The sequence below is a fragment of the Citrus sinensis genome, chromosome 6 (genome assembly GCF_022201045.2).
Source record: "Citrus sinensis cultivar Valencia sweet orange chromosome 6, DVS_A1.0, whole genome shotgun sequence".
Taxonomy (NCBI): Eukaryota; Viridiplantae; Streptophyta; class Magnoliopsida; order Sapindales; family Rutaceae; genus Citrus; species Citrus sinensis.
In genome coordinates this window covers 10,284,437-10,301,554 of record NC_068561.1, presented here as the reverse complement: position 1 = coordinate 10,301,554, position 17,118 = coordinate 10,284,437, and the positions used below count along the sequence as shown (strand labels likewise).

At 33.1% G+C, this 17,118-nt stretch overlaps 1 protein-coding gene across 1 annotated transcript; it reads right to left on the bottom strand.

Annotated features, from left to right (window-relative positions):
* Positions 1–11,787: 11,787 nt before the first annotated feature.
* On the bottom strand, positions 11,788–14,417 carry LOC102620173 (phenylalanine ammonia-lyase). The gene is made up of 2 exons (XM_006481430.4): positions 13,854–14,417; positions 11,788–13,668 (listed from the first exon to the last, which is right to left on the bottom strand). The coding sequence occupies exons 1-2, from the start codon at positions 14,273–14,275 to the stop codon at positions 11,925–11,927; spliced, it is 2,166 nt and encodes a 721-aa protein (XP_006481493.1). The 5' UTR covers positions 14,276–14,417; the 3' UTR covers positions 11,788–11,924.
* Between the last annotated feature and the right edge of the window lie 2,701 nt (positions 14,418–17,118).

Below are 17,118 nucleotides of genomic sequence, written 5' to 3'. Positions count from 1 at the left end.
TGATCACCATATTGACTTACTAAAATACAAAAATACTCTTATCGACGTGGCCTGTGCCATCATGTTTGGCAGCAGTTGGGTATTATTAATGAGGGCTAGGGTTCGTTAAATTGATATTCATTTATGATGGAAGAGGCCTCGGTTGATTGAATTGAAAGAGATTTGAGATGACATAGGATAGGGTTCGATAAGAAGAAAGAGATTTAAGATGAAAGAGGAAATGGATGAAAGAGTAAAAAATAAGATAAAAACTAATAAAATAAACAAAGAGAGAACAATGATAAATATAGAAAAATGAGAAGAAAGAGAAGATTTAGTTAGACTTTTTTTGGAGTTAGTTGACCATTACTTAAATTTTGGACATTCAATGTGGTGGCGAGATAAACATTTGGGGAATAAATTGATATTTTTATATCTTTAGGGTGATATGGGGGATAATTAACCTATAGAGGGCATAATTAAAAAAATTTATGATCCTAGAGTTCTTCAAAACCCATTTTCTTAGAGATTCTTAATTATCGGTGGTTTTTAGTTTAAAATTAATCCATTTTTAATTACCTCACGGGACTGCCAATAGTACTAGAGCGGGATCAATATTCTATTTTTAGTTTAAAAGCCAAAATAGAAGATGTTTCTTTCTTAATTTTTTTTTCTTTTTGAGTCATAAAAATCAAAATAAATTATTGTAAGTAATCCAATATGTCCAAGAAATACTAATAGTACAAGGCGTGTTAGACAAACATTTCCAAGAGGAGTCATTTGGCCTTTGGCTGAGTGGTGAATTACTACCCTCAAAGTTAAGTATGACTATAAGGGCGGTGGTTCGAGTCCCAAGGGACTCAATCTCCCTCAATTAAACATGATCGTGTGGAGTTAATTTATAAATTTTTCTCCTTTATAAAATGCGAGTGGAGCGAAGACATCCCTCGTTTGTGAGGGTTATTTGTCTATGTATATACTTGATAGAATTTAATGTAATAATGTAAGCCTCTAGTTATATATTTGATTGTAAATATCATTATAATACAATAATCTAATGTGTAATCAATATTAAAAAAAAAAACTCATTTTCAAGAGGGATATAAGGGCAGTGGTTCGAGTCCCCATGGACTCAACCTCCCTCAATTAAACATGATTGTGTGTAGTTAATTTATAAGTTTTTCTCCTTTACAAAATGCGAATGGAGTGAAGACATCCTCGTTTGTGAGGGTTATTTCTCTAGGTATGTACTTAATAGAATTTAATATAATAATGTAAATCTCAAGTTATATACTTATTGTAAATATTAGTGTAATGATTTGTTATAATAGCAATTGTAAATATCTGTACAATACAGTAATTTGATGTGTAATTAATATTTAAAAAAAAATTCCAAGAGGGATATAATGTAATTGTTGATTGTTCAATAATGATATTATTGCAAAGAAGACATCATCAATGAGAGCATTATTTTGGTTCTCAAAAAATAATAATTTCCAAGTGTCTAAGATCTGTGTGATATTGTTCAAGCTTATGATCAAGTTGTCCAAGAAATAATTCCAGGATATCAATTTCTAAATTGAGGGATTTTTTTTTTAAATTTTCCATCTTACTATAGACTTTTTTAGACACAATGATGTATACAAAGTGTAGTGATACTAACAAAATAGAAAAAGAAGAGTATTGTCCTATATTTTTATTCAAGATATAATACAAAATTTCTACGAAGAAAAATAATGATAAATCTGATGCTGAATTCATTTATCTTCGTAATACAACTATACAAGATTTCAAATTAATTTACCGGAACTCTTTGAATTTTTATTTTTATTTTATTTTTTTAATTTCTTTCATTATTGACTCTTGTTGTGATTGAACAGTAAATAATGACCCATTATTTTATGAAGGGCACTTGAACAAGTTGAAGTTACGAAGGTGGAACACCATATCACACAACATCTATTCTTTGAGCGAGTTGCCAGGAAATTTGATACAGGTGTATAAGCTTCCCATATACACAAATTCTCAAATATAGATGCTTCATTTTTTTTTTAATATGGACATACTATTAAATTTTATAATTTCATAGACTCAATGTTTAATTTAATATAATGTCATATAATATAATAGTACATTTGCACGGACTTGATTAAACTATATGACTTAATAAAAGTGCCTATATGTGTGTGTGTGTGTGTGTGTGTGATGATGCCACAAACTTTTATACAAACCGATTTGACATTAACTCATTGGTTGAATAAAAATAAAATATAAGAGAACTAAATCATGCGGACCAAGAGATATTTAATCCAACCAATTTAATCATACCACATCAGTTTATAAAAGAAAAAAATTGTACAACAATTTGTAACTATATAATTACTCATATATATATATATATATATATATATATATATAGAGAGAGAGAGAGAGAGAGAGAGAGAGAGAGAGAGAGAGAGAGAGAGAGAGAGAGAGAGAGTCATTCTTTTGTGCTGATGCCCTCATTTTTTTTTTCGTGCGGACGTGTTGTTAAAACGGTGCGATGATTTAATAGAATCAATATAAACATTCTATTAAACTGTACGATTTAATAGTGTGTTCGCAAAAAAAAAATAAGGGTGCCCATATCTGAGAATGATTATACATGAGCAATTCTCTCATGTAGGCGCTCTCATTTTTTCATATAAATATGCCATTAAACCATGTGGTTTAATAAAGTCAGTTCTGGCACACTACAAACCACATAATTTAATAGTCTATTCATATTTAAAAAATTAGGGGCCCATACCCGAAAAGTAACAAACCTTCATTGTGAAGATAAGTTCCCATAGGCCACACTAGAATTTCAATTTAAGTTAGTGCTAACACGCTATAAATCACAAGATTTAATAATTTATCTGTATTTAAAAAATTAAGGACCCGCACCTGAAAAGTGGCAAACCTTCATTGTGAAGATAAGTTCCCACAGGCCAAACTAGAATTTCAACTTAAGTAGGAATACAAATAATTAAAGACTCTCATAAAGAGATATACAATTAGTTGAATTCCTTTTTAATGCAATGCAGTTTTACGAAAGAATGCTCTGACACCAAACTGATGCAAACGAAGTTTAATATTCTAATATTCTACTTATTTTAGAGAATACCATAATAAAGGAAAAAATTAAATTCACATTGATTCCCAAGAATATTATAAACTCAGGAGTTAAGACTTATTAATTCCGCATAATGTTGAGAATTAACTGAGTTCAAAAACTCACACGGAAGTTTGAAAACTAAAAATGTTATTGAACTCTAATCTAGAGTTTATTCCATGAAGTAATCAATAACAAATAATCAAGGCCTATTGTAAAAGCTACAAAAGACACTTATTTATGTTAACTATGATTTAATCCTAATTTGACTATAAAACCTATTTTAATAAGACTCGTACCTAAATTAGGAATATCGTTTAAATAAGATATACCTAAACAATGAAACTCTAAATAGGAAACCAAATTAGACTATAATACAAATTAATTAAGATATTCCTAAATATTATAAATTTCACTCTAATCAGGATTTAATCGGAGCCTGAACCCGGGTTTCGCTGAGGTTGAAGCCACCTTTTTTCTTTCGCTTTCCTTCTTTCTAATTGTAAAACAAAAAAACGAAAAGAGGGGAAAGAGAGATTAGTCACAAATATTTGATTCTAGCTCTAATCTTCTTCACCCCGTTCCAGTTCAATAACTAGAATGAAAAAAAAGGAAATGTCAATGCGTCGGGGAATAAACGGTTGATTTCTATCAATAACCCTGCTAAAGACCTTCAATTTGTTGCGCTTCATCATTCCCAGGAGGATGGAGAAAATTCGTCCTCAAATTTGCTTGTTGCAGCCTCCAAAAACATCTTCACATGTATAAGGATTAACTTTCAAAACAGAGCTTCGATGTAGACTATGAATTTTAAATTTTCTAACTTTTATTAGTGATGTCTATCCAATCACTCTAATAGCATAAAATAAGTTCTTTTATCAATAATTTCTCTAACATTACCTTCATTTTGTTCGGGTCAAGTTTCAACATAGTTGACGAAAAATGATTTCTTCTCATAATCCACTAAATGTTGAAAAATATCACAACCTTCTTTGTCTTCTTTTGGCAAATCTAAAGAACAATAAAAGATTTATCAACAATTACCCCTCTTTAGTCCACAAGATCCAAAGATTGATGGACAATTACCTCTTTTGATTCCACAATATAAAGATAGTCATCAAATTTCGGCAGTTGATCCAAATCAATGTATGTGTATGAATCATGTCTGTGTGTGGAGAATTTGTTGTAGACATGAATAGCTAATTAATATTCTCCTCGGAAGGAATAATATTGTCAAGTGAAACAAAATTACTGTTTTCCTCATCATCCTCATAACATGCATCATCATGAACAATTTTGTCAATTATGTATCTCTGCTTATGTGCATAGATTTTCTATTTCGAAGTTTCTCTAAACCTTGAGCAATTGAACGCAAAAATCCTCAACATCCTAACTAAACACATCTTCTTCCAAGATTAAATATGGATGAAGATGTTGTGGTTTCATGATTCAAATTTTTTTTTTCTCTCTATTTTTTTGTGCTTGTTTGGGGTTTTTTTATGAGCTCAAAAAATTAAAGGGAAATACTGTAAATAATAGAAAGTATTGGGTAAAAAAACTATAAATAAACAAAAGGTGGAGTTATCGGCAACGGTGGTCAGAAAATTAGACAAAGGATTGGCGGATCTGCAAGATTTGAGGTCGTTGAGTGTGTTGGTGATGGAGGTTTGACTCAAACTGTTTTGAAATGATTGGGAAACTGAATGGAAACGATGGTGGAATTCTTGCTTTCGATTTCCACTGAGTGAAACAACGACTGGATGCTGGTTTAGGCTGGAGAGGGAAAGTCTGACGATGGGGAATAATTTGCTAGTAGCGAAGGTTGGTGAATCCCGGCAAAAGGCAGTGAATCGAGCGGCGGTTTGCGGCTGTCTTGGTGTGTTGTGGTGGCTACAGTGGCGGATTGATGGCTGAGGTATGATCAGCAATGTGTGTGTGTTCAAATGGTAGAGCCAATCAACGGTAAAAGGTGGTTGAACGGCTGTAAATTGAGTGGTGGAGCTGCGGGTTTTTGGTTGGTGCATTGTGGTTTATGGCGGCAATTGATGGTGGGTGTAACGCCCAAATTTATATTATTTTATTTATTTTTTTAATAAAATTTATAAATGACGTTTTTGCCCTTATAAAAAGAGTTATTCATTGGATAATTTTAGAAAAATGTTATTTTTCCAAATTCAATAAGGTTTCTTAAAACTCCCTATAGATTAATATTTTTCCCCTTCTATAAGTCTACAACGATTCTTCTTTTTCTCTATTGCTCATTACGCTCCTACCCAAACCCTAGAATTCAAACCTTTACTTAAGAGAGAATCAAAACGATTGGCAAGTTATTCTCCTTATTCTCCACAAGATTTCCAATCACTCTATCAAGGGTTTATATTGGCATGATTTTATATTGTTATAGATCATAATGCGTGATTTCGGATGTGTTTAAGCTTTATTTAGGGTTCTAATTTATTATGAGTCTAATTAATCAATCCTTGATGTATTAAGCACACAAGACGATTCTGGACAACATGAGTATCTCGAATTTAAACCTATATTTTCTGAACGATTTTTCTTAAGAATTTATATTTCTGGAAACTAGACATGTAGGGCTTCTTGAATAAATTTTGTTTGATTACATTCGACTTAGTTTTCAATTTTATATGTATTTTCGAAGTAGACACCACTGCATTGGAAAACTGCGATTCAAGCAATGCGATCAGATTCACAAACTTATTTATACTATCAAATGAACTCGAAAAATTCTGAAATTTTATATGAAAATTAATATATGTGTTTAGTATTCCCAGTTTTAATTTCATAATTTTCTGATCAGTATTTTTATTTTATAAAAATCTCAGAACTCATTATGTTCGGTTAAGGTACTGTGAAAACAGTTTCAAATTTGTCAAGTAATAAATAGTTTTGAAAATATTTTTGGTATCGGATCCTCTTAAACAATTTACAAGAGGTACCCATGGATTTCCAGAATAGCCTTGTATAATATTATGTCAGTTTGAGTTTTAGATTAAGAGTTAAAATTCTGAGAATCAGACCTGTACGGGTATGAATTAGAAAAACTAGGTTCTTAGAATAAATTATTAATTGTCATATCTTGTATTTGTTTAAGGTGTTGGAGGTGATTGAGGCTCTTAGAAGCTTAGTATACTAGATGTGTATAAGTATTTTGATATTATTATTATAAGCATAAATGTTTTTATACTACTTAAAGGATTAATTGATTTTGATAACAAAATTAGTTTTATGTAAATGTTTTCAAACCTAAATTCTTTTTAACAAAGTATTTTATAAATGTTTTTAAATATGTAAATTATTTTATGACATGACTACCTTTTATGATTTCATTTATAAAATACTTTGCAAGTCTAAATTGTTGTTATGAGCATTTATGAAACTGATACGAATGTTTTGTGCCTATGTATGATTTAATTATTTATGATTGTACCGGGGCCACCTCTTGGAACTATATGAGGACCACCTCTTGAAGGCCAAAGCGTCGCAAAGTGCCACATATAGTGCAAAGTGCCACGTATAAGTCATTATGTTTTAGCTCATTGTCTGTAGTTATTCTGATTATGATTATGATCTTATTATACGACATATATGTTCTAGACCAGTACTGAGTTTCTGTTCTGAGTGTCCACACGATATTCTGATTCTGTTTTTGGCCGGGTCAGACTATAGGTGACACTATGTGACATGAACTAACCTTTTGTTTTATGTATATGTGATATATGATTTGCTTTTGTAAGTAACTATTCTTTTGATATTCTGAATTACTATGAATTTACGTTACTTTATCGTGATATGTTGTTTTATGAAATTTATGAATTATAATATATGTTTTTAAATAAAAGAAAGCTTGCAATATTCTTGAGTATCAATAGGCCTAGTGTGTTAGGAATTGTTTTACTTACCGAGTTGACGGCTCACCCCTCGTCATTCATTTTTGCAGATTAAGTTCCTTTTGAGAGGTGTACTTAGCTTTAGAGTTAGAGATTTCATTTCCATTTGCTATTTGAATAAAAAGAGGAATAGACTCATGTTTCTATTTAGTTTATTTCTGTTATGAACTTGTAATTTGGAGTTTGAGACTTTTGTTATTATTTTTATGTTTTGGGAGAGATTATTTAATATTAGACATATGAATTTGTGGATTTATTTAAATAAGAATTTGAGGTATTTCAGTTTGAAATTTATGAGTAAGGATTATGATTTGTAAGTAATCTCTTTCTTCACGTGCTCCGCACGTGTTAGATTTGGGGTGTTACAATGGGGTTGGCTGATGGTGACTTCAGTGGTGGGTTGAACAGTGGTGGCAGCGAACGGCTAGGGTTTTCAAAAATTTGGTTTTGTTTTTTTTTTTGTAACTTTCTTGTAATGAAATAAGGCAAATGAAAAATGACAAAAATAAATTGGTATGGATGGTTGTGATAACTATGAACCGTTGTGATAACTAAAAATGTTATTAAACTGTAATATAAAATTTATTTTAAGAAATAATCAATAACAAATAATTAAGATCTCCTGTAAAATTATAAAAGATACTTATTTACACTAACTATTACTTAATCTTAATTTGACTAAAAAATCTATTTTATTAAAACTCATACTTAAATTAAAAATACAATTTAAACAAGTTATATCTAAACAATAAAATTTTAAATAAAAAATTATGTTAAAATATAAATTAATTGAAATATTCTTGACTATTATAAATTTCAATCTATTTAAGATTTCTTTAATTTGTCACTCTTCATCAGTTTCATATCAAAATTCAAAATGGCCAAATGACTCGAAAATATCTCCTCTATGAATGGAAAGATCAGAACAGATTTGCCTGCCATAATTTGTCTGGTTCTATATGGAATCATTGTGATAAATGAAATGTATCATTGGCAATTATAGGTTTACCAAATGAAAATGTTCAACTAATTTCGAGTATTTTTGGGAGTCAGCTAAGTTACATAATCTGTAACTTATAGACCTACCTTTAGTACATATCTTTAATGGGTAATTTTTAGGGACCTCCCCTAGGCTTTAGTGTATTGATAGTCGGATAGAAAGTATTTATGTAATTACAAGGACCTCCCTTGACATTCATACAAAAATACGTATAACGTTATTATAAAGGGTAAATACGTAAAAATAAATTTAAAATTTAAACAAAAATAAAATTCAAACAAACACATCCGAACGGAACAATGGCAACCCCTTCTCCACGAGGCTGACAAAAACGTCATCGGTGTACGCCGCGCCTCCTGGCGCATCGTGTCCTCCATCAAGCAGGAGGAGGAGTCGCGCGGCAACCAGGACTATGTCTCCGTGATTAAGGAGTACAGATCGAAGATCGAGGCCGAGTTGACGGAGATCTGTGGCGGGATCTTGAAATTATTGGACCAGAAATTGGTTCGTGCCGCTGCCGCTGCTGATTCCATGGTGTTTTATTTGAAGATGAAAGGGAGATTATCATAAGTACTTCATCATCACCATCCTCCATTTCAGTGTCTTCACAGGAGTGCAAACAGCTGTTGCCAAAAAGAACACCAATTTTGGGTATGTGAAGGCTATGAAAGCAGCTTCAGAAGCAACCATCACCCTAAACCAGACCTTTTATCAAACCCTAACTCCAGCCAAAATTCAGCTTCTTCGAGCAAGGCAGAAGAAGAAGACTCCGATTGCCTCAATAGTTTCAACAAGTTTACAGATGAGAACTTGAAGATTCTATCCGATGCATTAGAAAGGAAAGCAGTAGTACCATGGCAGAAAGAGATAATGCCAGAAATCGCAAGAACGATCCTCGAGTGCAGGTCTAAAAAACTGCCACGCACATGAATGGAATAAACTCTCTCACGCGTCTCGCTTTGTTCAACAGCCAGCATTGCTCAAATTTTCCCAAGTTTCCTCATCGCGTTGTGTCGGCTCCGATCTCCCTCACCACGCAGCAGCCAGCAAGTCTCAGCACTCCTCACGCAGTGTCGGCTCTGATCTCCCTCACGCAGCAATAACCTTGTCTCCAACAGCTGTTGTAATCGTCTTGTTATGGCAATTCGTGTAGGACATTGTACTGTTTATGAGTTGACTGTTAGGGAGTTGAAGCTTATTGTCTTGTAATTGCAGCCTTCGTGATGTTGAGGAAAGTTTATCCTGTAATTCCTGCCTCTATGTTTATTTGTTTCAAAGAAAGAGAGAGGGAGAGTGAGGGAGCAAAGTGCTTGAAACGAACTGAGATTTGTTGCGTGAGGGAGAACAAACGGTAGACTTGCTGCGTGAGGGAGAACGAAGGGTAGACTTGCTGTGTGGTGAGGGAGAACGACAAGGGCAGTTTTGGAATTTCAACAGTATTTGACGGTCTACTTAACGAAATACTAACGTCAGATGAGGTTCCTGTAATTACATGAATACTTTCTATCCAATTGTCAATACACTAAACCTCAGGGGAGGTCCCTAAAAATTACCCTATCTTTAATACCAAATGCATGGCCTTCCTCTCTCCTGTAGGACACGTGTAATCATCCCATTTGATGTGTAAGTAACATGACCTGTAATGTATCAAGCTCCGTATTTTTATTGCCTTGCCCACGACATAACTTCTGAGTAGTGAGTTCTGATGAGTTAATAAATGTGAGAGATGGTCCTGTGTATTTTCACTCAAATTTTCAGCACATGCAGGTTTATCACAAATCCTGACATGTGAGTAGTGTGAGTGGGCAAAACTACAATGCATCATCTCCATTGTCCCACTATTTACGTACAATAAAATTTTGATAAATTAAAACATTTATTAAATAACAAATTTTGTCCATCTAGAGTTAAGGTGCTAAATTGTAGTTCGATTAATTAATAATTTTTTTTTGTCCCAATACCATTAATTTTGTTTGAAACCCACTAAATATAATATTTATAAAATTTAATGATTCATTCCATTGTTTTCTAAATGTTTGTTTATTCCTTATATTTTGACTTAAATGTCTGTTTAGTTCTTACATTTTAAAAAGTTTCTTAAGACATCTCTATTGTTAAATATGTTATATTTCTTCTATTAATTTTTCTTTCATTTTACAATAGTTCCTTGCAATAACATTCTTGCTTTTTTTGAGGATGTTAATGAAAAAAATATTAATTTATGAACTCAACCTTAAAAGTAACGTAAAAATTTTCATAAATTCTTATATTATGACTTTACATTTAGGATTAATTTGATAAATTATTTTTTTTACAAAATAACTGTTAGTAAAATTATTGTAAGGATATTAAGTATTACTACAAGTTGGTTGATATTAATTTATTTACAAATAAATTATTAGCAATATTGTTATACGGATACAAAAAAATACTAATACTTTCATACTGATATTTATTAGTTGATTTACTAATAAATAATTATTAGTTAATTTGTTAATTAAATTTTTAGAAATAAAATAATTAATGGCAAGAATATTATTATAAGGATACTATTATAAAAGTAAAGAAAAAATGAGAATAAAAATATAACATATTTAATTATAAAAGTATTTAAATTTTTTTTAAATATAAAAATTAAATAGATATTTAAATTAAAACGTACGTACTAAAAGAAGATTTGTCCTCGAGTCCTTTTCCAGCCATACAATTAGAGTTGGCATTTAGCGGCCACAAAAACTAAAATGGAGGATGGGACGTATGGATGCACTAAACTCTATTTTAACTTCTGATCTCCTAGAATTTATTAAGATGCTGCAGGCTGTTTGGTGGTAATGTTTCTGGTTGTGAAAAACGTGTTTGATATAAGGCATTTTGTAAAAATATGTAGAAATAATTTGTTTTCTGTTTTTATTCGCCATGTAAAAATGCACAAGGAGCAAAGATATTTCTCAGTTTCACGCGCATTTCTTGCCCACATGTTTATACTTTGATTTAAAATTTCGGGTAAAAACTTGTTTAATCCCTATATTATGAGGTTAGTGCCCATTTAATTCTTATATTTTTAAAAACACTTCAAAACGTCCCTGCTGCTAAATATTGACACTCATGCCATTATTTTTTATTCTTTTTAACTTGCTTTTACAATATTACACTCTTATAATAATGTTTCTTTTTTGGATATTAATAAAAAAAATAGATTATCAAATTAAACTCAAAAATAAAATAAAAACAAAAAAATGTATATATTAATTTTTGTGGAAGCTCACGTATGTCTAAAAATTAATATTGTAAAAAATTACATTATCAATTTTTTTAGAAAAATTAATATTTTAACTCAAGAGAGTGTTCCACAAAAATTAATATATATATTATTTATTTATTTTTTTGTGTTAAACTGGTAATTTATTTTTTTTCTTTTTAATAATGTCTAAAAAAATTATTATAATAGGGTAATATTGTAAAAATATGTTAAAAGGAACAAAAGATAATAACAAGAGTGTCAATAATTTAATGGTAGGGATGATTTGAAGTATTTTTAAAAATATAAGGACTAAACGGACACTAACTTCAAAATATAGGGACTAAACGAGCTTTTACCCTAAAATTTCAGGTCTAATAGAAGAGGAAAAATGATAGGTTCCATTCATGCATCTTTTAATTTAATTATTTTTTTTACAATTTATCTTCGAAACAAACAAGGAGTTGTTATTTCTTGTGTTGCAAGCAACTGTTTCTGAACTTTGCAATTTTATACTGGAAATGAGTGAGGAAAAAAAATGAGATACCCAGTCGGATTTCTTGATATTCAACAACAAATACAAGGAATTGAAACATTACAGGTGGACTAATTTGTACCATTTAGTCACATCGGCAATTCAATGAATTCTTAAGAATAAAACAACTAGCATATTGGAAGAGGGGCGCCATTCCATTCCCTGAGACATTCCAGCATTGGATCAATGATCTTGCCCTGGCACATTGCTGTAAACACTTTGTCAAATTTCTCGCCGGGCGATGTAACTTTTTCCCCAGTCAGAAAATTAGTCCCGAGCTCCTCCCTCACTAACCTGTACAATGGGTAAGACCTGCATTCTTTGATCCTGTTGGGAATTGTTGGATTTCCATTCTCAACAGTCTGCCTGGCGTTCTCAACTTCTTTGGGCAAAACGGCTTTCAATTCCTCCTCAAAGGCTGCAATCTTCTGGAAGATTGAGGAGTTGGCATTCTTCTCGTTCTCTCCATTGTTCAATGCATGCTCAACAAGTACTTGCCTTAGCTTTTGCATCAATGGATAGGTAGCGCTGCAGGGGTCATCAATGTATGCAAAGACGTGTTCGCGATCAGCCGCTTTGAGCAGATCCTTCTCACAGAATCTTGACGGATGAAGCTCTCCATTGGCACCGACGGTTAAGACTTTCCTAGCTACTTGGCTCACAGTGTCCTTCACTGTATGCTTCAAATTCTCCTCCAAATGCCTCAAGTCAATAGCTTGGCAAAGTGCTACCAAGAATGTGGAAGACATGAGCTTCAGGATATCCACAGCTTCAGCAGTCTTCCTGGAAGAGATCAGTCCCAAGGAGTTTACATCTTGGTTGTGCTGTTCAGCACTTTGGACGTGGTTAGTAACAGGATTGGCTAGAAATTGGAGCTCCGAACAATAGGAAGCCATAGCAATTTCAGCGCCCTTGAAACCATAATCCAGGCTAGGATTCCTGCCACCGGAAAGATTTGACGGCAATCCATTGTTGTAAAAATCGTTGACAAGTTCGGAAAATTGGGCAAACATGAGCTTCCCTATTGCCGCAATAGCCAAACGGGTATTGTCCATTGAGACACCAATTGGGGTCCCCTGGAAATTGCCACCATGTAAGGCCTTGTTCCTTGAAACGTCGATCAGGGGATTGTCATTCACCGAGTTGATCTCCCGTTCAATAGACTTGGTTGCAAACCGAATCACTTCGATCTGAGGGCCGAGCCATTGTGGAGAAGTTCTCAGAGCATAACGATCCTGTTTCGGCTTCTGCAGAGGATCAATCTCATGCAACTTCTTAGCCGCCTTGACATAAGAGCTGCCGTCGAGAATATGTTCCATTATAGCAGCAGCCTCAATTTGGCCAGGATGGTGCTTCAGTTTGTGTGTCAAGTGGTCAGTGAATTCAGGTTTTCCTTGCATGACTTCAGCAAAAATAGCTGACAAAATTTCTGATAACAGAGCAAGGTTGTTAGCGTCGAACAGAACCATAGAAGCCAGGCCAGAACCAACAGCAGTGCCATTGACAAGAGCGAGACCCTCCTTAGGCTGCAACTCAAAGAACCCGAAACCCGCTTGTTTAGAGGCTTCCTGAGCATCAATGATCTCTCCATTAGGCCCGGTGGCCTTAGAATTGGGCCGGCCGGTGAGCAGTCCGGCAATGTAGGACAGAGGAACCAGATCCCCTGAAGCAGTGATTGTGCCGCGAAGAGGCAGGCATGGAGTGATGCTGTGATTGAGCAGCTTTGTAATCGCATCCAGGATTTCAAATCGGATGCCAGAGTAGCCCTGAAGAAGAGTGTTGACCCTCACAAGCATGGCTGCCCTTGTTGCTGAGTGAGGCAGCGTGTGAGATGACTCTGTTCCGTTTCCAAAGATTCCAGCGTTCAAAAATCTGTACACGAAAGATAATACGACTAATTAATTAAAAAGAAAAAAAATAACCGTATGGTCGACATAGCTTAACGATAATTCTAGGCCTGTAGTTTCAAAGCACGTAAGAAATAAATCAACAATTAACGAAGGCAACGTGATTCACATCATACGTACAGTACTAGACTTTAATAAAAAAAAACGTACCTAATGAGCTCTTTCTGAAGAGCACCGCCGTTCTTGGTTCTCCGATGAGAAGTGGCGCCAAAACCAGTGGTAACGCCGTAGCTGTCGGTGCCCTTATTCATGCTCTCCATCACCCAATCACTGCTGGCCTTGACACCTTCCCTGGCGGATTCTGAGAGCTCCACTTTGACTTGGGCGTTGACGTCGCCAGCTGTCGCAATGGCAGCCACTTGTGCTACAGTCAACGTCTCACCACCGAGGTTGACCACCGGCTTCCTGTACTCCGCCACCATTCGCTTCACTTCCTCCAAATGGCTCCCCTTCAACGTCTCCGCCATCACTCCCCAGTTCAACGCATCCCCAGAACTGTAATTGTTGTCCTTACACAAACCCTCCAAGCAACCGTTCTGGTGACCATTCTCAATAACAGCACCTCTGTCCATATCTTTTGCGTAAATGTTACTACAATCACAAAAGATACCCCAACTAGAAGAATAATGAATGGGCGTGAATGAAAGTAGATCAACTAAAGGGAACCCTAAAGTCTTTAAATGTAGTGGATTCCTGAGGAAATGAGAGACACGGTATCGGGACTTATATAGGAGTAGCAGGATTAAGAATGACTTGGTAGGTAAGTCTGAGCATGGCAGTGGAAGAATGCGGAGTTTGTTGGAGACAGATCGCGGCCGTTCATTCTGATTTCATCTGAGGGTCAAGATTAATTGGTGTGCCGTGCCAATGATTTGTTGGATGGAGAAAAAATAATAATGTTGACTCGCAGCCATAATTGGGGGTGGGCTGGTGATGACTGCTGATGGAAAATAAGAATGCGGTTGGTGGAGATTCAACAATGAGGGGCTTAAAGTGCTTTAACTTAATGTGAACTCGAGATTCTCGTTACATGTTTAAATTTTCCCAAATCTAACAGCCATTTTTTTTAAAAAAAGTTAAATTAATGTACGTTGAAATTGAAGTGATGTTCTTGTTTGTTGTATCTTCGAATGAAGTGCAATTTTACTGATATTTTAAGACTTGAGTAACATAAATTATTCTCAAGTGATCCGCATGAACTGACTATTGACTTAAACAATTTACGTAGCAAATCTTGCCACAATAATAAATTAATAGATTGATGTGACTTCGTTTTCGGAATATTTTCAGGGAACATGCACGTAGTCAAAATGAGAGTGCTGCCAGATTGTAGCTGATCAATTTTTTTTTAAAATTTAATTATAACGACCATTAAAATAAGAAATTAGAAATTGTATGAGCTCGTTTGCACGTGGATTATTTGGGGGAAATAGATGGGACAAAATATTTTAGTGGCACGATTTTTGGATCTTAAAGAAATGGTAAGTATTTTAAAAATTTATGAGTAAATTTCAAACTAAACCCAGTACTACTGACAAACATCAATGTGCCACCATTTACCAGGATGCGAAATAACATAACTATAAGATGTGAAAAATAAAATTTTATGAGTTTGTAGATGTTATTTTAGTAGATTTAATGTGAGTTAAATTAAATAATAGTAAAATTACCCATATGAGTTATTATGAGCTTTTATTTTTTTAATTAAACTGTAGTCTTTTGTCATTCTCAAAGTCAAAGTTTAAATTTTATGGATTTATGAGTTTATGGATTAGTTTTATAAATTTAATTGGGCTACTTTTATAGATTTGATGGAGGCTAATCAGTAACTCAATGAACTTTCTTTTAATTTTTTTGAAATTATTTTCTCCAATAGGGGCTTGAGGTTGATCTGCCTCAGGTGATAATATCTTTTGAAAGAGTTGGGGAAGGGTGTGGCTTGTGGATGTTTGTTGGTATTATTGAGAACATTTATAAGAATAATTATAGAGTCATAAATAATTTTATAAACAATCTTATACAAACTGATGTGGTAAAATATAATTAGTTTATTCAAATAAGAAAAAATAAATAAATCATGTGGATCATACCATGTTTTTGGTATAACCAATAATAATATACTATATCAATTTATATAACATCATTTGCATAAAAATGTTTGCAGTTGTATCATTACATTTTGGCAAAATTCAAATTTAAACTATGACGATACACAACGATGTGCATGTTTTAGTTATTCAAAATGTTTCTATTCTTTAATCACACCCACTCCAACTCTCTAAGCATTGGAGTGAAACATTTTAGAGATTCGGGGCTACATATGCCCAATTTGAAATTATGTTTGCTCGTGTAGTATATCAATTTGAAAGTATCTATGATTTCATGATGTTTGTTGAGACATGAGAAGCAATTATTAAAAAAGGAGGAGATTCATGATTCATGAGTGACTCATGACTCATCGGTGGGATATATAGAGAACAACATAGACATCCTCATTCTTAGTTGAATTGACTTTTATTTACATATTTGATAAATTAAAAAACTACCATCAGTCATTAGCCATTCATATTATGTATATCATAATATTGCGTTTGTAGGATATTTAACCTTTTTTTTTTTAATTTATATAGATTATTTAACTTGATTTTAACATGAACAATATAACCATAAATATTTTTGCACATACTGATATGACATATTGTGATTGAGTGACTTAAAGAAAATTTATAAAGCCCATGTACTTTATTTTTATAATTTACAATTTCAATCAACTAATTAGTTTATACAAGATTATTGATAGAAGTGTTTGTTGTTAGATTTTTAATCTAGCATTGTTGGATTCTTAATCCAATGTTAAGCTTACATGTGGATAATTATGTATTGTGGACTGTCATATAGTGTTAAGCCTAATTAAAAATGATTTATTAAGGTTTTCGGTAATAAGGGCTTTAATGTATCTGATAGGGTATGGGTTTTCAATGTATAGAGACTTAAGGGTAATTTTTATTTTTATGATGAGCTAAAACAGATTCCTCAAGACAACAAGAAAATTTGTTTATATAAATGACTATGGTCTTCAGGTCACACGTATAATTCTATTCTCTCTAGGAGACCGTTAGATCTGAAATGCCAATCACACGACTCTAGAGGGCAATTAAGCATTATGAATTCAAGTATACTTCTGTATATTTTGTTATTGACTTTTGATGATACAACATGAATGTTCCTGGATTATAGGTGATGGTTTTCACCAAAAGAATTTCTTATTCTAACAACTGGCCTTCATGTGAGTCATTGATAATCGAATTTATTTTCGATTAATGAATTAAGTTTTGGTCTTCTCGAATAAGGTATAATTGAATTTGAGAGAAATTAAGGCTTTTTTTTAAAGATTAATAAAAAATCGGCTTATTAA

Bases quoted from the DNA above. Each gene is read 5' to 3' on its own strand.
- LOC102620173 (XM_006481430.4), bottom strand. From the start codon at position 14,275: ATGGACAGAGGTGCTGTTATTGAGAATGGTCACCAGAACGGTTGCTTG. The intron at 13,669-13,853 runs GTACGTTTTTTT...TTTCGTGTACAG, and splicing joins CTTCAGAAAGAGCTCATTAG to ATTTTTGAACGCTGGAATCT.